This window comes from Equus quagga, chromosome 4, assembly GCF_021613505.1.
Source record: "Equus quagga isolate Etosha38 chromosome 4, UCLA_HA_Equagga_1.0, whole genome shotgun sequence".
Taxonomy (NCBI): domain Eukaryota; kingdom Metazoa; phylum Chordata; class Mammalia; order Perissodactyla; family Equidae; genus Equus; species Equus quagga.
Window position 1 is genome coordinate 70,522,030 of NC_060270.1, and position 17,728 is coordinate 70,539,757.

The window sequence follows — 17,728 nt, forward strand, 5'->3', positions numbered from 1 at the left end:
AATCTTTAAAAAAAAAAGATTCTATCTCATGACCTATTAGAATTTATTCCTGAAATCCAAGGATGGTTCAACACATGAAAGTCAATCAATATAATACACCACATTGACAGAATGAAGGGAAAAAAACACACAATCATCTCAGTTGATGCAGAAAAAGTATTTGACGAAATCCAACACCCTTTCATAATAAAAATACTCAATATAAACCAGGAGTAGAAGGAAACTACCTTAATATATCAAAAGCTATATATGAAAAGCCAATAGCAAACATTATACTCAATGGTGAAAGACTGAAAGCTTTTCTTCTAAGGTTAGGAACAAGGCAAGAATATCTGCTTTCACCATTTCTGTTCAATATAATACAAGAAGTTCCAGCCAGAGCAATTAGGCAAGAAAAAGAAATAAATGGCATCCACATTGGAAAGGAAGAAATAAAATTATCTTTGTAGATGATACAATCTTTTGTGTAGAAAATCCCAAAAAGGCCACGAAACACTGTTAAAACTAATAAGTGAATTCAGCAAAGTAGCAGGATACAAAATCAATAAGCAAAAATCACTTGCATTTCTATACACTAACAATAGACAATCTGGAAAGGAAATTAAGAAAACAATTCCATTTATAATAGCTTCAAAAAGAATAGAAGACTTAGGAATTAACTTAATCAAGGAAGTGAAAGACTTGTACAATGATAACTACAAAATGTTGCTGAAAGAAATAAGAGACACAGATAAAGGAAAAGACATCCCATGTTCATGGATTGAAGACCCAACATTGTTACGATGTCAATACAGGCAACCCTCAGAGAGACTGCAGGTTCAGTTCTAGACCTCTGCAACAAAGTGAGTATTGCAACAAAGCGAGCCATGCAAATTTTGTGGTTTCTCAGTGCATATAAAAGTTTACACTATATTGTAGTCTATTAAGTGTGCAATAGTATTATCTCCAAAGAACATGTACATAACTTGATTAAAAAATATTTTATTGCTAAAAAATGCTAACCATCATCTGAGCTTTCAGTGAGTCATAATCTTTCTGCTGGTGAAGGGTCTTATAAAAAACAATATCAGTGAAGCGCAATAAAGTGAAGTATGCCTGTACTATTCAAAGCAATCTACAGATTCAATGAAATTCCTATCAAAACCCCAGTGAGGTTCTTTGCAGAAAAAGAAAAATAAATCCTAAATTCATATGGAATCTCAATAGACCCCAAATGTCAAAGGTTCTTGAAAAAGCAGAAAGCTGGAGAACTTGCTTCTGACTTCGAAATTTACTACCAAGCTGTAGTAATCAAAACAGTGTGATGCTAGCATAAAGACAGGCGTACAGGCCAATGGAATAGAACAGAGAGCCTAGAGATAAACCCTCACATATATGGTCAAATGATTTTTGACAACAGTGCCAAGATCATTCAATGAAAAGAGGAGTCTTTTCAACAAATGGTGCTGGGAAAACTGAATATTCACATGCAAAAGAATGAGGTTGGACCCCTACCTAACACCATACACAAAAATTAACTAAAAATGGATCAGAGACCTGCATGTTAAGAGCTAATATTATAAAACTTCTAGAAGAAAACATAGGGCAAAAACTTCACAACACTGGATTTGGGATGATTTCTTGCATATAACACCAAAAGCACAGGCAACAACAATAGCAACACACAAACTAGACTTCATGAAAATTTTTAAAATCTGTGCGTCAAAGACAAGGGATTAATATTCAGAATATATAGAGTACTTCTAAAACTCAACAACAGCAGCAAAACAAACCCAATTCAAAAATGGGCAAAGGACTTGAATAGTTATTTCTCTAAAGAAGACATACAAATGGCCAATAGCATATGAAAAGATGCCTGGCATCACCAATCATTACAGAAATGTAAATCAAAACTACAATGAGACACCAGCTCACACCAGCTGTTAGGATGGCTACTATCAAAAAAAGAGAAAATAATAAGTGTTGACAGGGATGTGGAGCAAGCGGAACCCTCGTGCACTGTTGGTGGCAATGTAAAGTGGTACACCTGCTGTGGGAAACATTTCAGCTATCATACGATCCAGCAATTCCCTGGATATACCCAAAAGTAATGAAAGTAAGGTCTCAAAGAGATATTTGTACACCCATGTTCCTAGCAGCATTATTCACCAAAAGGTGAAAACTACCCAAGCGTCCATTATCAAGAAATGGAAAAGCAAAATGTTGTATGTATATACAATGGAATATTGTCCAGACTTAAACACGAAGGAAATTCTGACACATGCTACAACATGGATAAACCTATGGGACACTACACTAAGTGAAATAAGCCAGTCTAAAATGACGAATATTGTGTAATTCCACTTTTTATGAGGTACCTGAATAGTCAAAGTCTTATAGGAAGAAAGTAGAATGGTGGTTGCCAGGGCGCGGAGGGATGAGGCGGAAGGGAAATAAGTATTTAATGGGTACAGGATTTCAGTTTTGCAAGATGAAAAGAGTTCTGGACTTGGGTAGTGGTGATGGTTGCATGACAATATGAATGCACTTAATGCCAGTGAATTGTACATTTAAAAATGGTTAAGATGGCAAATTCTGTGTTGTGTGTATTTTGCTACAAAAACATATTTTTGAGGAAAAGAAAAGAAAGCTTGCTCAAGGTCATACAGCTATCAGTGGGGGACAGAGACTAGAAGGCAGGTTGTCTGACCCCAAAGCTAGTGTTGCTGCCATAGCACTGGCGCCCCTGTCAAAATGCACCACACAGGTTCCTTCCCTGAGCTGGCAGCAGGCCTTTCTCTAGAGAAGCTGCTATCATTTACTCACCTCATTTAAGCAGTGGAAGAGCATTCTGAAAGGCCTGGTTACACAGAGACACAGAAGCCAGGGCTTGACTCTCTTTGTTTCTAGTCTAGGAAACTGAGGCAGACTTAGCACCACGTTCTGTCGGCTACTCATCTTTTTTTTGGTGGGGTGGTGGGGGATTGTTTTAGGAGATGTATACATGTGTCTACAAAGTTCATATTAACACACCAGTTACCACATGTAAAAATTGTAATGGCTGGATGAATTGGGCTACGAAAGCAGAAAAGTCTAAGGCCAGCCTCCCTAAGCCCTCTGAGCTGACTAAGTTGTAACTGGGGGAGGGGGAAGTACTGGCTCCTGGTCAGGGCATGGGCTCTAGATGCAAGGCTACCACTGAGAGGGGCAGCAGGTCGCTGCAGAACAGGGATAAAACACACCTGTACTTCCTCAGTTCCTTATTAGAGGGGTCAAATGAGATGACGGGACAGTTCCTTACTCAGGAAAGTTAGAAAGTGCCAGACAAAACTGAGATCTGACTAATATTATTTTTGGATGAACTTTGCTTTTATGAATCTAATTCCCTTTGTGCATACTGTCTTCTAGGTCCTCATTGCTGCCAGGAACCACCTACAAATCCCTGAAGGAGGCTGGGAGAGGGAGGACGGTTCCTGGCCTAGCACGCTGTTTGTGACTCTTGGCTCAGTATTTTTCAGATCATGGTTAGGGAAGGGATCAATAAGAACCCTTTGTAGGAAGAGAGAAGGAAAGGAGAAACTGGAAACCGGAACCAGGTGAAGTAGCCCCCAAATCACTGATCCACACCTGCCTCACTCACAACTGCCAACCTTGCTGCTTATTTCTGTCTGCAAGAAGAGGACAGTGTCACCCTCTTTCCAGACCAGTGGTTCTCAATCAGGGGTGATTTTGCCATCTGGCCATGTGTGGAGACTCTCATGACGGTCACACTGAGGGGTGGGGTGTGCTATGGAATCTACAGGTGGCAGTCAGGGATGCTGGGAAACTTCCTACAATGTACATGACAGCCCGCCACAACAAGTGGCCCGGAGTCAATAGTGCTGAGGGTATGAGCCCTGCTGTGGTCAAAGGCAGGCAGAGGCAGCTTCGCCCAGAACTAGGGGAAAGCAAGGCTGTCTGTGATGCACACCAGGTGTGTCAAAGGAACAGCTCTATTTGAAAAGAAATGGGGCCTCACTTGCTGATTCCTTCTCTCGTAAGGAGCAAAGTCAGGCGCTTCCAGCCTCATGCTTTTTTACGCTTTAAACCTGCCAGGGCGTTTGTGAACTCGATGTTGATGTGCTTTCCCCATAGGCAATCCCTGGAGTAGGCTCCTGGCCCAGCCAGCCTCCCAGCCTCGCCTCTCAGGGCTTGGGGCTTTCTCCCTGCTCTCATCTGGCAGATTAATCAGATTTGAGTTTATTTGTAAACCAATAAGCCCTTCAGCCACTCTGCTTTTCAATGAGCCAACAGTCCTTTTGTTCCATTTTCTGCCCCTAATTCTAGAATACTCTTACAGGAACACGAGAGGCAGCACAGTGAGTAAAAGCCTGGCTTCCAGAGCAAGAGCACTGTGCCCGTGGCAGGTTAAATGGAGGATAACCATCCTTACCCCACAGGCCTGTTGTCCTGAATACACGAGTCACCACATGCAAAGTGTAGAGAACAGTGTCTGGGACACAAGGCGAGACCCAGCCATCACTATTGTTGACGGCCATGAGGGAATTGGTCCTGACTCAGCTTTGTTAGCTAGGAGGTCAATTTCCTTAGTGTTTCTGTGAGGTTTCTAACAAAGTCATCTTACTTTTGGGAATAAACTGGAAGCTCAAAGCTATTATCATTTCAAAAACGGGTTACAATAGAGTATGCTATATCATCTTGGCATCACCTTACAACGACTTCACTATGTAGTTGGTCATTTTTATCTACAGAAAAATTCTTTTGAAGAAATAAGGCCCAGCTAAAACACATATGATGAGAAAAACCTGACTGGAGTTGAGAGCTACAGACAAGCAGACTTATGACAAGTTGGCAGAGCCCAAGTAACACTATACATACCTTGCTCCCTGTGAGCTGTGCAAGGTGAGGTTTCAGCTCTTCTCCGATTACGGAATAAATTGCCACTAAGCAAAACACGCTGGCCTTACGCACACTACTTTCGGTGTTGTCATAACCCTAGAGTGAGAAGGGGGACACAAAAAGGAAACGAGATCAAAGATGTGCTTCACAGTCACTATTTCATCCACATTTCCGCAAACGCCCTCATAGTTCAACCTTGGACTTGTCAGTAACAACCAATACCCCCTAGCTCTGCAACGGAACCCAGACAGGGTTCACCCCAGGGAGGTCAAAGCTTAGTCCCTGGGTGCGGAAGCGGACTGCTGGTGAGGTCCAGAGGGCGCTGCTTTGTAATGAGCTGCCACAGCAGTGTCACCCAAAAAACGCTGTCAGAGAGAATGAGAAAAGAAATGAAGGGCAGAAAAGAACTTGCTTCTTCCATATTTCTCCCAATGATAAGGCAAATTTCACATGTGAAAATGCCTTTAAAGTAACGAGAACTACCTCACTCGCTCTTGTGGGCAAACTCCTCTACTGTCCAAAGACTACTGGGGACCGTCTAGTCCCACAGCCTGACACGTGCATTCCTCCACAGCTGGACCCCAATCTACCTGCCAGCCTCATCCTTGTCCCATACCCAATGCAACTACCTGCTGTTCTTCAAACAGCCCTGAGGATTTTTCAGCCTTTGTGTCTTTCCCTCTGTCTGGAATAATCCAGTCCTCAGCGCTATGTATTTAAATTCCCAAGCCAAGAGCCCAACAAGCAGCAGCATTTATTAAATGTGAAGCTGCTTTCTCTCTACCCTTCCCCATGAAATCGCTCTCTCTCTCTAGGGCCCAACTCTAAATCACTTCCTCTGTGATCCCTCTCTTACCACTACCCCAACCTGGAAATCACCTCTCCACCTCCGACGTGAGAAATCTTCACCTGCTCCTCTCTACAGTAGCTCAGCAGACGGCGCCACTATCTATACTTGTCTGCATGGCTGTACTGTGTCCAACTGCAGGTTGAAAATCCCTGAGGTAGTGCCACCACAGTGGGAAACATCCTTTATATTCCAAAGTCTAGCTAACTCAATGCCTCATGCTTAGAAGGATTTTAATAAATATTTGTTGGATATGTAAAAACAAGGACCATTACTTGATTTTGCACTCCATGGCCCACCTTGCCCAGGGCTAGGGCCCACAGATTTGCAAGAACGGTTTGTTTAAGGAATGAACAACAACAAAAATGATCAAAATATGTTTATAGTAAACAGAAAGTTCATTCCGGGAGCCGCAATTCTAGGCTGCCAGGAAAATCTTCCTGCTACACTCAGGGGAGGGTGGACGAGAGACAAGAGAGAAGCTGTGAGGCGTCCAAGTCACACAACTTCACAGGTTTGAAAACACAGTTCAACACCTGGCCCTTCCTACCTGCCCCTCAAGTGAATGAGGAGAGCAAAGTCCCCACACCACTTGGAGTTGAGCAGCCACTGTTCCTGGCCTCACAGCCCCACGCAGACAGGCACTGGGCCATGCCATCATGAAGGGCCTACCTGCAGCAAGCCCGGTATGATGTCAGCAAGGAGCTGCAGCAAGGACTCCTTGGCAATCCTCTCGACGACTTTGGTCTGCATCTTGATGGCGGCGAGGTTGATGGGGTAGTCGGCTGTCTGGATGATGGGGCAGAGCACTTTGATGCATTGCTCCGGGTGGATGGAACTGGCCAGTGTGGACGCAGCCTCCTCGGCAGCTCTCACCACCTGAAACATGGGTTCCCCCAAATGAGTGAGCTCCACATGCCACAACAGGAGAAAAGACCAAATAATATTTCAGAGGCCAAGTGACAAAGGCTTCACTCACTGCTAGATGGCAGCTATCACTTCCTGCCACTAATTTTGATAAGGAAAGTAAAGCTGAGAGAAGTGGCCTCCAGTGTGGTCTCCCCCTGCAGCAGCAGCAGCCCTGAGAACTGGGCAGAAATGCAGCTTCTTGGATCTGCTGAACTAGAGACTGTGCGGGTGCAGCCCAGCAAGCTGTTTTAACAGGCACTTGGGAGACTCCTGTGTACACAAAAATTTGAGCGTCTCTGCCCTAGAGGATTAGGACCCAGAAATATAAATGCTTTCCAATGGCGTATGGGACACACACAACTGGAATAGCTGGCAAGAAGCCTCTAAAGAAAATCAGAATGACTTCAACATTTATGTTTCCATGGAGGTGCCTAATTGCAAAGCAGTTGGGAAAGCTCAGAAAGAACTCTCTGAAAGTGTTTTCCTGAGGGGCCTCATGTGGAAAGTTGCTTCTCCAGGAGTATGTACTCATGGTATCACCTCACCTTGCACTTTCAAGGAAGTACATGAAATGGCTGCCTCATGACCAAAGGAGCGGCCTCTGAAGAGATCTCGACGCACTAGGGTACACAGAGGACATGTTCTAGAAGTCACCAGAAGGTCCACAAAAACCCTCTGTAATAAAGGTAGAAGCTAAATGCAAAACTCACCAAGGAAGAAAGAACATAAGCCCAAGGCAAATCCCAGTCACGCCACTCCCAAGTGCAAAATCCCCATGTCCTCATCTGTAAAACGGTGGTGTCTCACAGAGATCATCCGATGAGCAATATCGAGTTATGACTGAGATTCAGCAAATGATAGTTACTGCTCTTAACAGCACAGGAGTACATACATTATACAAACGATATACGAAGACACCAGGTATAAAGAGGTATGCATTTTCTTACAAAATACAATGAAAAGCTAATACTTTCTCCTACTGCAGGCCCTGGATGGGTCCTTCTACCCAGATTCTTTGTGTTCTGCTATTCAAAACAACTCAGCTCTGTCTTCAACTCAGCAATAAGACAAGGCTACCAGCTCAAGCCTTCAATCATCCCAGCACTCTTGTGATTTAAATAAAAACCGATGAAAGAAAACCACATACTGACCATCTGGAAAGCATCTTCTAGTCCTGGGCACAAGCAGGCTAAAAGTCAGTCCATACAAGCCAAGGAAGGTAGGAGACACAGAAAGGCAACCTGAGCCATATGGTGGCCACATGGGCTGCTTTAGGCCACCTTAAGGCCTGACTGAGGCACCGCCCCCAGAGCCCCAGGTCCTCTCTCTAGGAGGGTCAGATTTCAGGGCTCTCCAGCCACAGCTTCTGGACAACATGCCAGCAGCTCAGCCTCATGTTCAGTCCAGGCTAGACTACCTTGTGAACAGGGCTCATTTCCAGAGTGTGCCTCATTGCCCCACGTGTCTGCTCTGCTCTCTGCAATAGTAAAGGGAAATCCCGCCAACACTAGAGAGCTGAATTCATCTCATTTGAACAATGACACATTTAAGGTGGGCCATGCTGCTAATAGTGGGGTTTTCACTAAGAAGTTCTACTTTGGCCATTCATGCCCCCACACTGGGCAGTTAACGCTATGAAAAACCTGGAAGGAAATGTACAATATGTTAACCCTCGTTATCTCAGGGTGGTAAGATTACGGGTAATTTTATTTTCTTCATATTTATTATACTGGAAAACTGCAAAGAATGTTATATTAACATGCACAGCAAGGAAAATGTATTTGTAAAAATCTACTTAAAATGCCCTTTGGGATTCAGGGAAAGTCAGCAGTCTGGCCCTTGGTTCAAGGTGGGAGGTGCCAGCGAGCTGCCCTGCAGGATCACGCAGCCTCTGTGAGGTCTTCCTGACCTGGACCTGATCCCTGGGATGGAGCAGGTACCCCCTGGGTGTTAGCTAATATTATTATAATCATTATAATCATTACTATTTCTGCCTATCTCCCACTGTTCCCATAAACTCCCCTCTGCTAAGCTAGGAAACTCACTTCCCTCAAACGTGGCTGACACATGTGCCCTGACCCTCCCAGGCCTTCTTGACTACCAGAATGATCTCTTCTCCCTCCACTTCTAAGAGTTCTTCTCTATTTCTGGCACCAAATGTAGACTGCTTTGTATTCTTGCTGACATGCCCGTGTATATTTCTTCTTACCGAACAGGCTGCAAGGGCAGGAACTAGAACATTTCTTTTGCACTCTGAAGAACTCAGCAAGGCTGGGCATTTACCAGGGGTTCAACTCTTACTGATGGACTCAACTTCATTCTCCTGTCTGTCCGAAGATATGTTCCTGTTTAAAGAAGCCCTACCTTCCTGAATTCTGAGAGTCATATTTCTTTCTTGTTGGAGGCCTTCTGAACTTTCCCTAGGGGTACCTGCTGTCTCTGTAAGGTACTGCTCAAAGGCTGGGTGTCTTATGAAATAAGATCACTCCCCCTATCATCAGCTGGTCAGCATGCTCAGGGACACAACGCGCACACCTGTGGCGGCATACACTGGGATTACGTATTAATCCTTTTAAGAGGCAAAGGAGACCCTGATCAGCATGGTTCAAGGGTAAACACTGTGTACATATGAGAAGACAGGTGTCAAGTACATCCAGGATTTGTCTGTGCTTATATATATATATGCGAGAGGTCAGGCTTGGGTGCAAAGCACCACAGAGAGGTAATTTTATCTTAATAGAGTCATGTCCTACTCTCAAGAAGCTCATAAGATTCTTAGAACTTGAAAGCTTTGGCAATTTTTCCTCACCACCCTCTGTGTGCATTCACTCACTCCTGTGTGTCAGGAATGAGCTCAGAGCTCAGGCCCCAGAGGTGAGAATGATGGGTCCTGGGCCTCACCCTCATGGTGCTGGGCCAGGTTGGGGTGGTCCGTGCAATGGGGCAGCGTAAGGATGCAAAGACCAATGAAGCGGTGGGACGAGGCCACAGAAGCAGGCAGGGGCCAGATGGTGGGGATCTGCTACCTGAGGAGTTTCCTGTAATTGGCCAGGATTAGATGGAAGGAGGCTGGTGAGCTGTGGGAAGTAGAATCAATGTCTGCAAAAGGCTTCTCTGGTGTTCTGTGGGGATTCCTCCAGTTGAAGGGCCCTCGGCCATGCAGAGCCAGTCCACCCTGCCTCTGCCTCCCTGCCAGTAAGCACGTGGTTTGGGTTAGCCAGGCACCTCAATATAAGTGAGCAGACTTCCCTGTTGGCAAGCATGAACTCAGTCACATTTATGGCATCTCACTCCACGTCACATACACACAGGAAAGAGGCCATCAGAAGAAGCCCATTGTGACTTTTTTCTTGCCAGCTCAATCTCCTGCAAAGTGCACTTTTTCCATACAGATCCCCCGAAAGAAGAGTGCTGTTTGGCCCTGATGTGCGTGCCGTGACCTTTAACCTTTTACCTCAAGTAAAGCAGCCTCCAGAGTTGGATAGGCACATTCTCAGCCTCTGAGAGCAGCAGGGCAGACGAACCTCAGTTCAATCCTCTGGCAAGATACTTACTTGGTCTGAGTCTCAATTTTTTTAAAATTCTAAAATGAGGATTTTAAAATATCTACTTTTACAGTTATTTGGATTAAGAGAGAGAACATACAAACAATTGGAGCTACAAAACATGCAATGATTATGAGCTAGGCCTTGGTATGAGGACCACCACCAGAGGTGACATTGGGCAGGAGAGGTGTCACCAAGAGGCACAGCATTGAACTTGGGAGCTCCAGGGCTGCCAGAGGGCAGAACTCTGTCCAGGGGACCGCTCCTACCCAGGCTGTGCCAACACGGAGCAGGTCTGCCCTCTCCAATAATCACTTTAGAACGCTAACCTGATGACCAAGCCCAGGGTTTTCAATACAGCAAGGAAGGTCAAGAAGGCCTGGCTCCTGCCTGCCTGTCTAGTCACATTTTTTGCCCTCCCTCTTCCTATTGTGCCCTGGTGACAGAGGTGAGGGCACACCCTGCATACACCCTGCCAGCCACATCTCGGAGCCCTTGTCTAACGCCTTCACTCTTCCTGAACGTCCTTCACTCATGTTCTCCACCTGGCTTGGTCAAGTCATCCTTCAGGACCTACTCACCTCAACAGAACCTCCAGGAAGCCTCATGTGCACAACTCGATCACCGCACTTAAACGTTTTGCTGGAATTGTTTCTCCCACTAGACTAAAAGTTCCTTGAAGGCAAGCTCCCATCTCAACCATCTTTCCACCCCCATGCCCAGCACAATGTCCAGCATACACTAGGTACTCGATAAATATTTGTCAAACTAATTTTCCTACAGTGTACATATTTTTAAATGTTCACAACTGGGAAATTCACCCCTGAGGTATGCCTCACTGATGTGCGTTTACGTGTTCCAACTAAGATGCTAGCCTAGAAAATGACGACGAGGCAAGATATCCACAATGACTAACTTGGGGCTTGGGAAAAATCAACTGTACAACGCCCAGAGTGCCCCATTCTAGGTGACACACTAGAAAGGCAACAGATCTGTTCTTTGGAAAAGAGACTTTAGTTCAGGTTAGTTTTTTCCAGAGATGAGTTGTTTGAAGAGGAGTAGCATATTTCTGAGAAGAGCTCCATCGTGCACTGAACTCCCTAAGATGAAGTGTTTCTCCTCCTCCTCAGTTCGTGCACGTCCCTAAGACTGCTTTCAGTCCCCAGCGCATCCTTAGCCTGTGGCTGAGTTACACACAGCTAAGCAGATGGTGAAAAGTGGAAGAGGGGGTCCACCCCTTTTCTGATCTGGTCCTGCTGTGAGACCATGCTCAGAAACCAATGCCTTTCTACTGTAAGAAACCACTGTTCATACATAGTGCAACATTCTGGCCAGAAAGCTAAGTAATAGTAACCAAATGAGGAAACTGTGTGTGTTTTTAAACATGGAAAAAAAAAAAAGAAAGGGTCAGGAAAAACTAGATGATTTCACAGATACAAGTTAGAAAACACTGATCTACAGGAATCGATGTTTAAGATCCCACCAGGACGGGGAAGCAGCTCAGTGAGTGCAGAGACACAGGCTTTGGAGAAAGACTGGGATTCAAGGCCCAGCAGGGCCGCTCAGTCGTGACTGGAGCAGACTAACGGACCCCCGCGCCCACCCCAGTGCTCCTCAGGGATGCAACAAGCATTAACGAGACAAGGAAATAAAAGGCCAGGTTCGCAGTAAGAACTCTATCACAAGTGTTCCTTCCTCTCCTCCAGTGTCTCCATGATCTACTGTCATTCAGGCTAAAGCGAGTTACCCTACAGCGAGCTGCTGGGTAAACAGGCTGTCTCAGATGTGCTGAGCTGAAACCCAAAACCAAGGACAACTTCCTCCTACAAAACTCCAAGAATTCTAGATGCTGCCTGCACGAAGCCTTTAATCAGATGTATCTAACACAAGGAGATTTTCTGAAAAAATCTAAAGATAAAATGTCAGAAGCTGCACCTTAAGATGGTAAGTTGGAGGCCCTCTCCGTTCTGAGGTTAGGGGAAGTTTCCCAAGACAGACACGGTTTTTGGCAAGGGAGGTAGGTATTCTTGACTTCCCTCTCTATGCCAAGCCCCCAGCTTCTGGAAAGCCGCCTGAATCAGGGTGAACTTTAGGTTTTGCCCCTATGTTCTATGTAACCCAAGAAGCGAAGATTATAAATGTAAGCAAACAGAGAGCACAAGTAAACACGGGCAACAGACAGGAAGGAGGACAACACTGTTGAGCTGACGAGGCGGCCAGAGGGGCAAGGATTTAAAAGGGGCGGCACGTTCATGAGCAAGAGTGGGGCCGGGTAGACTCCGGGCTATTGCCCATCTTGAAGTGATCAAAATCATTGCAATTCTGCTGATTTTACTACAGTCTGGTTAGAAACACAGGAATTCTTCCTTTTCGAACTTAGTGAAATAATAGTGTCTGGCTAGGAAAAGATAATCTCCTTATGTAACTTTTTCAAAAAGTGAGATCATTACTCAGAAAATTGATGAGTGTTTGCTTAAAGATAAGGTTTCTTTTAGAGCATAGAACTTGTCAAAATTTCGACTGCATGTTTTAAGTGCACAAAGTTTGATTTGGCTCTGTCACAGACACATCAGAATAACTGGCTGAATTAAAAAATAAATAAATTAATAAGCAAACAAGCAAGCAAATGTTCAGAAACGCCCAGAATCAAAGAACTCTTCCCAGTAGGGTACACCTCTTTTAGCTCCTCAATCATGTGGAAGCTAAGGATGAGACTGGCGCCACCTTCTGGGAAAAGCTGGAAAGACCTTATAAAAATAGGATAGACGCTAAGTTTTAGCAGCACCAGTATACTGGGGAAATGACGTCTTTGGTGAAAGACTGGCACTGCTGTAACTTCTGGGATTTTAGGTGGACCTGAACCAGGCATGCAAGTCCTCAACTGGCGAGGCTCAGTACCACAGGGAGGAAGAAGGAAAGAAGAAAAGCTCTAGGTGCAAAGTCTGGAGACTTGAGTTTTGGACCTGCTTCTCTCAGGAACTAGAGAGGTGGTCTTGGGGAAAATTTCTTCTACTTTCTGGGCCTCAGTTTCCCTCATCAGTAAAACGAAGAAGAGAATCTGAATCAAGAATTTTTACATTATTTTGGATTACAAAACCTTTTCTTCCACCCCTACTTGACAAGCGCTTTCCCCTGAAAAACGCACACACAAAAAATTTCAGGAGGCACACACTGAATGAAACGATCTCTAACAACAGAGCCGCCCTACCCCTGCCTGGGAAAGCAGATTCGGGTCAGCACTGCCTGTCCCAAGTTGGGGAAGGCACTCAGGTGGGAGACTTATTCTGTCCCAAGGGGTAGAATCAGGACCAACAAGGAAAAATGCGGAGGAGTCAGAGGGGCTGGGAACCCAGGAGGTGGCTGTGACTCTGGCCTGGAAGACATCGCAGATCTGGGCTGGCTGGCCTCTCAGGAGGGGCTTAGGAGGCAACTGAAACCTCAGATGGAAGTTGGGCAGTGCACAGAAGGCTCCTCTTCTGCATCCAACGTCCATCTCTAAAACTCAGGGTGCTTTCCAGTCTAAAGATGACAATGTGGCAGCCTCTCTAGTGTAGGTGTTGATAGATTCGGCCAATGCAGTAGCCCAAAGACACAAGTTGTGTTTTTCATTAGAATTTTAAAGTTTATTCAACTGAATTTAAATAGCCTTCTTAGATGTATTTAGAGAACTGTAGTTACATCTGCTTTGTGTAAAATTAAAAAAAAATGACAACAATTATATTCAGAATCAGTCTACTTTCTTCAACGGCAGAAGATAAAAAGGACAGCATCCCGTTTTCAACAATGTCAGCCACCTTACTCACTTGGCTTTGATGTCAGCCCTGCAGGCCAGGCCTTGCAGGGCATAAAGCATCCTTGCTCCCCCAAGCCACCTTGTTACAAGCATTTCAGAGATCCAGAGAGCTTCTGTGGCTTGTCCACACACAGCCAGTAAACTGGTAAAAGCAGGAGGAGAACCCGTCTTCCAATACCAAACTCAAAGGTTCTGACATTAAGCAATGGCTCTCTCGACTGCTTTCTGTATGTGAGTTGTCTTTCTGTTAATAAGATGCTTTTTCTGAAGCTACAGGAGCTAACAGGCAGGAGTCACAGCTGGTTCCGAAGAGAGTCAGTTCACCAGAGAGGAGGAACCATTTCCCTTTGCCCTGAACAACAGCAGGAGCAGGTGCCGCTGCTGCCATCCAGAACTGGACACAATGCTCGGCACTTCACAACAACCCTGTGATGTGGGAAATGGATCTCCACTTGACACACAGAACACGATGGCAGTCTTGGGGCAGCGGACTGAACCAGCATGTCTTCTAAGCCCACGCTCCCCCTCCTTGGCCATGTGGTCTTGGCTCACTGTTAGAATTCTCTCTCTAACTCCTTCTCGACCAATCCCTGGTTCTACCTCCCTCAGGGACTCTTCCTTGACTACTCCAGCTACTCCAAACTCCTAGTGCACTCCACTCTGAACCACACGTTGCTTCCTTTGTTTTAACCTCAACTAAACCATAAGCTCCTTGAAGACTGGAGCACTTCCCCCTGTCCCCTGCCTACGAATGCCTATAAACAATAAAACATTTACCAGAGTTTGTGCTACTAGTGTCAGACTGTTGGCTTGGCAACTTTGAACCTTTAAATGACTATAGAGGTTTCTTGTTTTTCTTTTGGTTAAAAAGCAAAATCTTTTCAAGGAAATAGGGCTCTGGCCACATCCCAAGATCATGCCCACGGAAACTTGGAGATTTAGAGTCTATGAAGGTTTAGGTTTGTTACTCAATAGCCACTTCTATTATCTTGAGGCTGGATGAGAAACAGATAATCATCTAGTCCACTCCCTGGGCTAACAGATAAGAAAAACCAAGGTCCAGAGAGGTGAAGTAATTTCTCTAGGTTCCCACAATGCACTGTTCTCAAGAACCAACTGACACACGGCTGCTGCCCTGAGAAGCCTCTAAGGGCCATTCCAGAGTGCACGGAGTCTGGTTAAGACACGGGGACATCGTGATTTTAATTGGTATTTGAAGCAGAATATCAAAGATGCCTTCTCTCTGACACACTACTGCTTCTCTCTGGTCACGATGTTTGCCAAAAGGTCTGTGTAAGACACACCATGCTAGCTGGGGGAAGCAGAAGCAAGAAAACTAGGCCCTGAGAAGTTCTCTTTTATAATAATTTTGGTCTGGCTTTGCTTTTTTTAACTGCTTAAAGTCATAACGTATAAAATTAACTAGAAATGATTTAAAAATAAAACCCCCAGAGACATAACAATGGTTGTCTTATATTTATCTAAGAATCAGACTTACCCAAACAAGCCAAACCACCTGAGGCTGGATTCTGATGCCTTAATCACCAAGACTTCTGTGTGGGGCAAGAAATGTTTGGTGACCCAGTATAGTGACATAAAGTGATGCAGACATTTTCCTCTTTTAATAGGCAAATGTACATGAATACTCACTAATGTGGCCCAGTTTAGAAAAAGCTAAGCCTAATGATCAAAAAGTCTCAATTACAGAGTATCTTCAAGAAATAGAGCTGGTGCTTCTTTTAAATTTAAACAGAACATTTACCAAGTATTCAAGCAAGACTGGGAGCAATAACTATTCTTACATTAAACGTGTATAAAATGATTAATAATTAGTATACCAATTTTTTACCAAGAAATGGCGTTTCTGAAATGGATAAGGATGCCTGAAAACAGTTTTTTTTTTTGGAAAACAGTTTTATGTAGCAACATTTGTAAAGCATATGACAGTTTTAAAAGCATATTTCCACATCATTATGTCTTTGATTCTCCCAACAATCATGCTTAGAGATACATAGAGGTGATGACAACTGACAACACAGCTGGACTGAGAACCCGGTTTTCTGTCTCAAGATTCACACCTCACACTGACCCCAAAGACTCATTCACAGTGTCAATTCTCTTAGTAAATCCTCTCAATCAATGAAGGAGAGACTCTGTACCAGCTCTAACAAACAGACTGCAAATTTTAAGATGAAGCGAGTTAAAATTAATGGAGTTTTCTTGAAAAACAGAAAATGGGCTTAAGATTTTAAAAGGTCACTATCAAGGCCTTAGCCCTTTAAGATGTCTGCGAAAAGCTAACACTACTGTAAACCACAGAAACTTCATTAACTGGGCACTGAAACTCAACAGCAATTTTATGTACCAAAAAGACAAAAATAAATAGATAATGAAAGAGATTTATTTATTCAAATAGGGAATATGGAAACATGTCTAAACTGACAAACATCAACTTTTAAAATAAAAACTCTAAATTGGTACCCAAACCCTCCGCCTAGCTTACTGCAGAACATCCATGTTAGCTTAGGATGGATGATGCCCTGAGTGCCTGGTACTTTTTCAATGTACAAGAAAAATGTTTTGCATGCACAGCTCCTTTTAAAAGACCCTGAGAAAACAGATCCTGGCTTACAAGATGATAAAACGAGCTATCCTAGCATCAGCCCTGCCTTATTCATCTTCCCTAAGAGCTTTCATGACAAATTTCAATTTATAGACATTGCAATTCAAGAAGTTGTCCTTCATTGGCACAGTCCCACAACCAGACTACACTGTGCACAGTGGTGTGGCCACCACCACAGCAGACATGGAAGGACAACGGGTGCCAGGGTCTCTCAGGGCAGCCCTGTGCCAACCCGCCAGGTCTCATGTTCTTCATCTCCTGCTGAAGCCTGGGTTTGTCTGTGAATACAAAACAACTAGCTTCTTATGAGAGGAAGTTCTAGGAGCATTCACCCGGGATGAACTTACTCTGGAATTAACAATTACACAAGAAAACAGACTCTGCACCTCTGTATGACTAATATAGTAACTGGATCTAGAAACGTTCTGGATCCTGTCCAATAAATATTTGAAAAATGTTTGAATGTAATGATGAGAAATGTAATAACTAGAGAAATATCGTGTGCAATATTATATGCCAACAAGATGCTACAACACAAACTTTATGTGCATCCAACTATTCTGCCCTAAAAAAGACAAGGAATGAAGACAGATCGGTTAAAAGACAAGAAGAATTTTAAAGGAAATGAAGAGCAAAAACAAAAACCATACCTAAAACCTAAATCTTCTGGCAAAGAGACAGTGAAGTTTCATAAGGCAAACTACAAGGGCACCGAGTCAAGGTGAGTTTGAAAGTATGCAAAGCAGCGGAGGCCTGCCAGCAAAGGCTCTCCTTTCAGAACACAATGTTTCCCTCACCTGCTCTATCAGGTAATCAGTGACAGCAGCTGGAGACCCTGGGGTCACAGAATTCCATGGCAACTGTGTGCTGCTGAATTTACGTTAAGCAGCAGATATTATCACTTTGGGCCCTTGGGCAATTTAAAGGACTTCACACTTAACTTTCTCTCCTAAATTTCTTATTTTGCAGGGAAAATAACCCGAGATCTCTCAAGAAAACAGTAAATAGAAAATGAATTATTTAATTCTGTTAACTTATACTTCTTAAGGTCCACTGTCAAAGTTTCAAAGTTTAAGATCAGGACGCCCACTTTAAAGACAGACATCTTTCAAGGAGACAGTAAGGGCCACACA

The 17,728-nt window shown here is 44.2% G+C and overlaps 1 protein-coding gene across 13 annotated transcripts in view; it reads right to left on the minus strand.

Annotated features, from left to right (window-relative positions):
• CLASP1 (cytoplasmic linker associated protein 1) overlaps positions 1 to 17,728 on the minus strand; it is a 169,046-nt gene that overhangs the window by 8,563 nt on the left and 142,755 nt on the right. For all 13 annotated transcript variants that reach the window (XM_046657659.1, XM_046657658.1, XM_046657661.1 and 10 more), the window contains 2 exons: positions 6,398 to 6,604; positions 4,858 to 4,974 (listed from right to left, as the gene is read on the minus strand). In XM_046657659.1, coding sequence (XP_046513615.1) covers positions 4,858 to 4,974; positions 6,398 to 6,604 — 324 coding nt within the window. The remainder of the gene's footprint in view (positions 1 to 4,857; positions 4,975 to 6,397; positions 6,605 to 17,728) is intronic.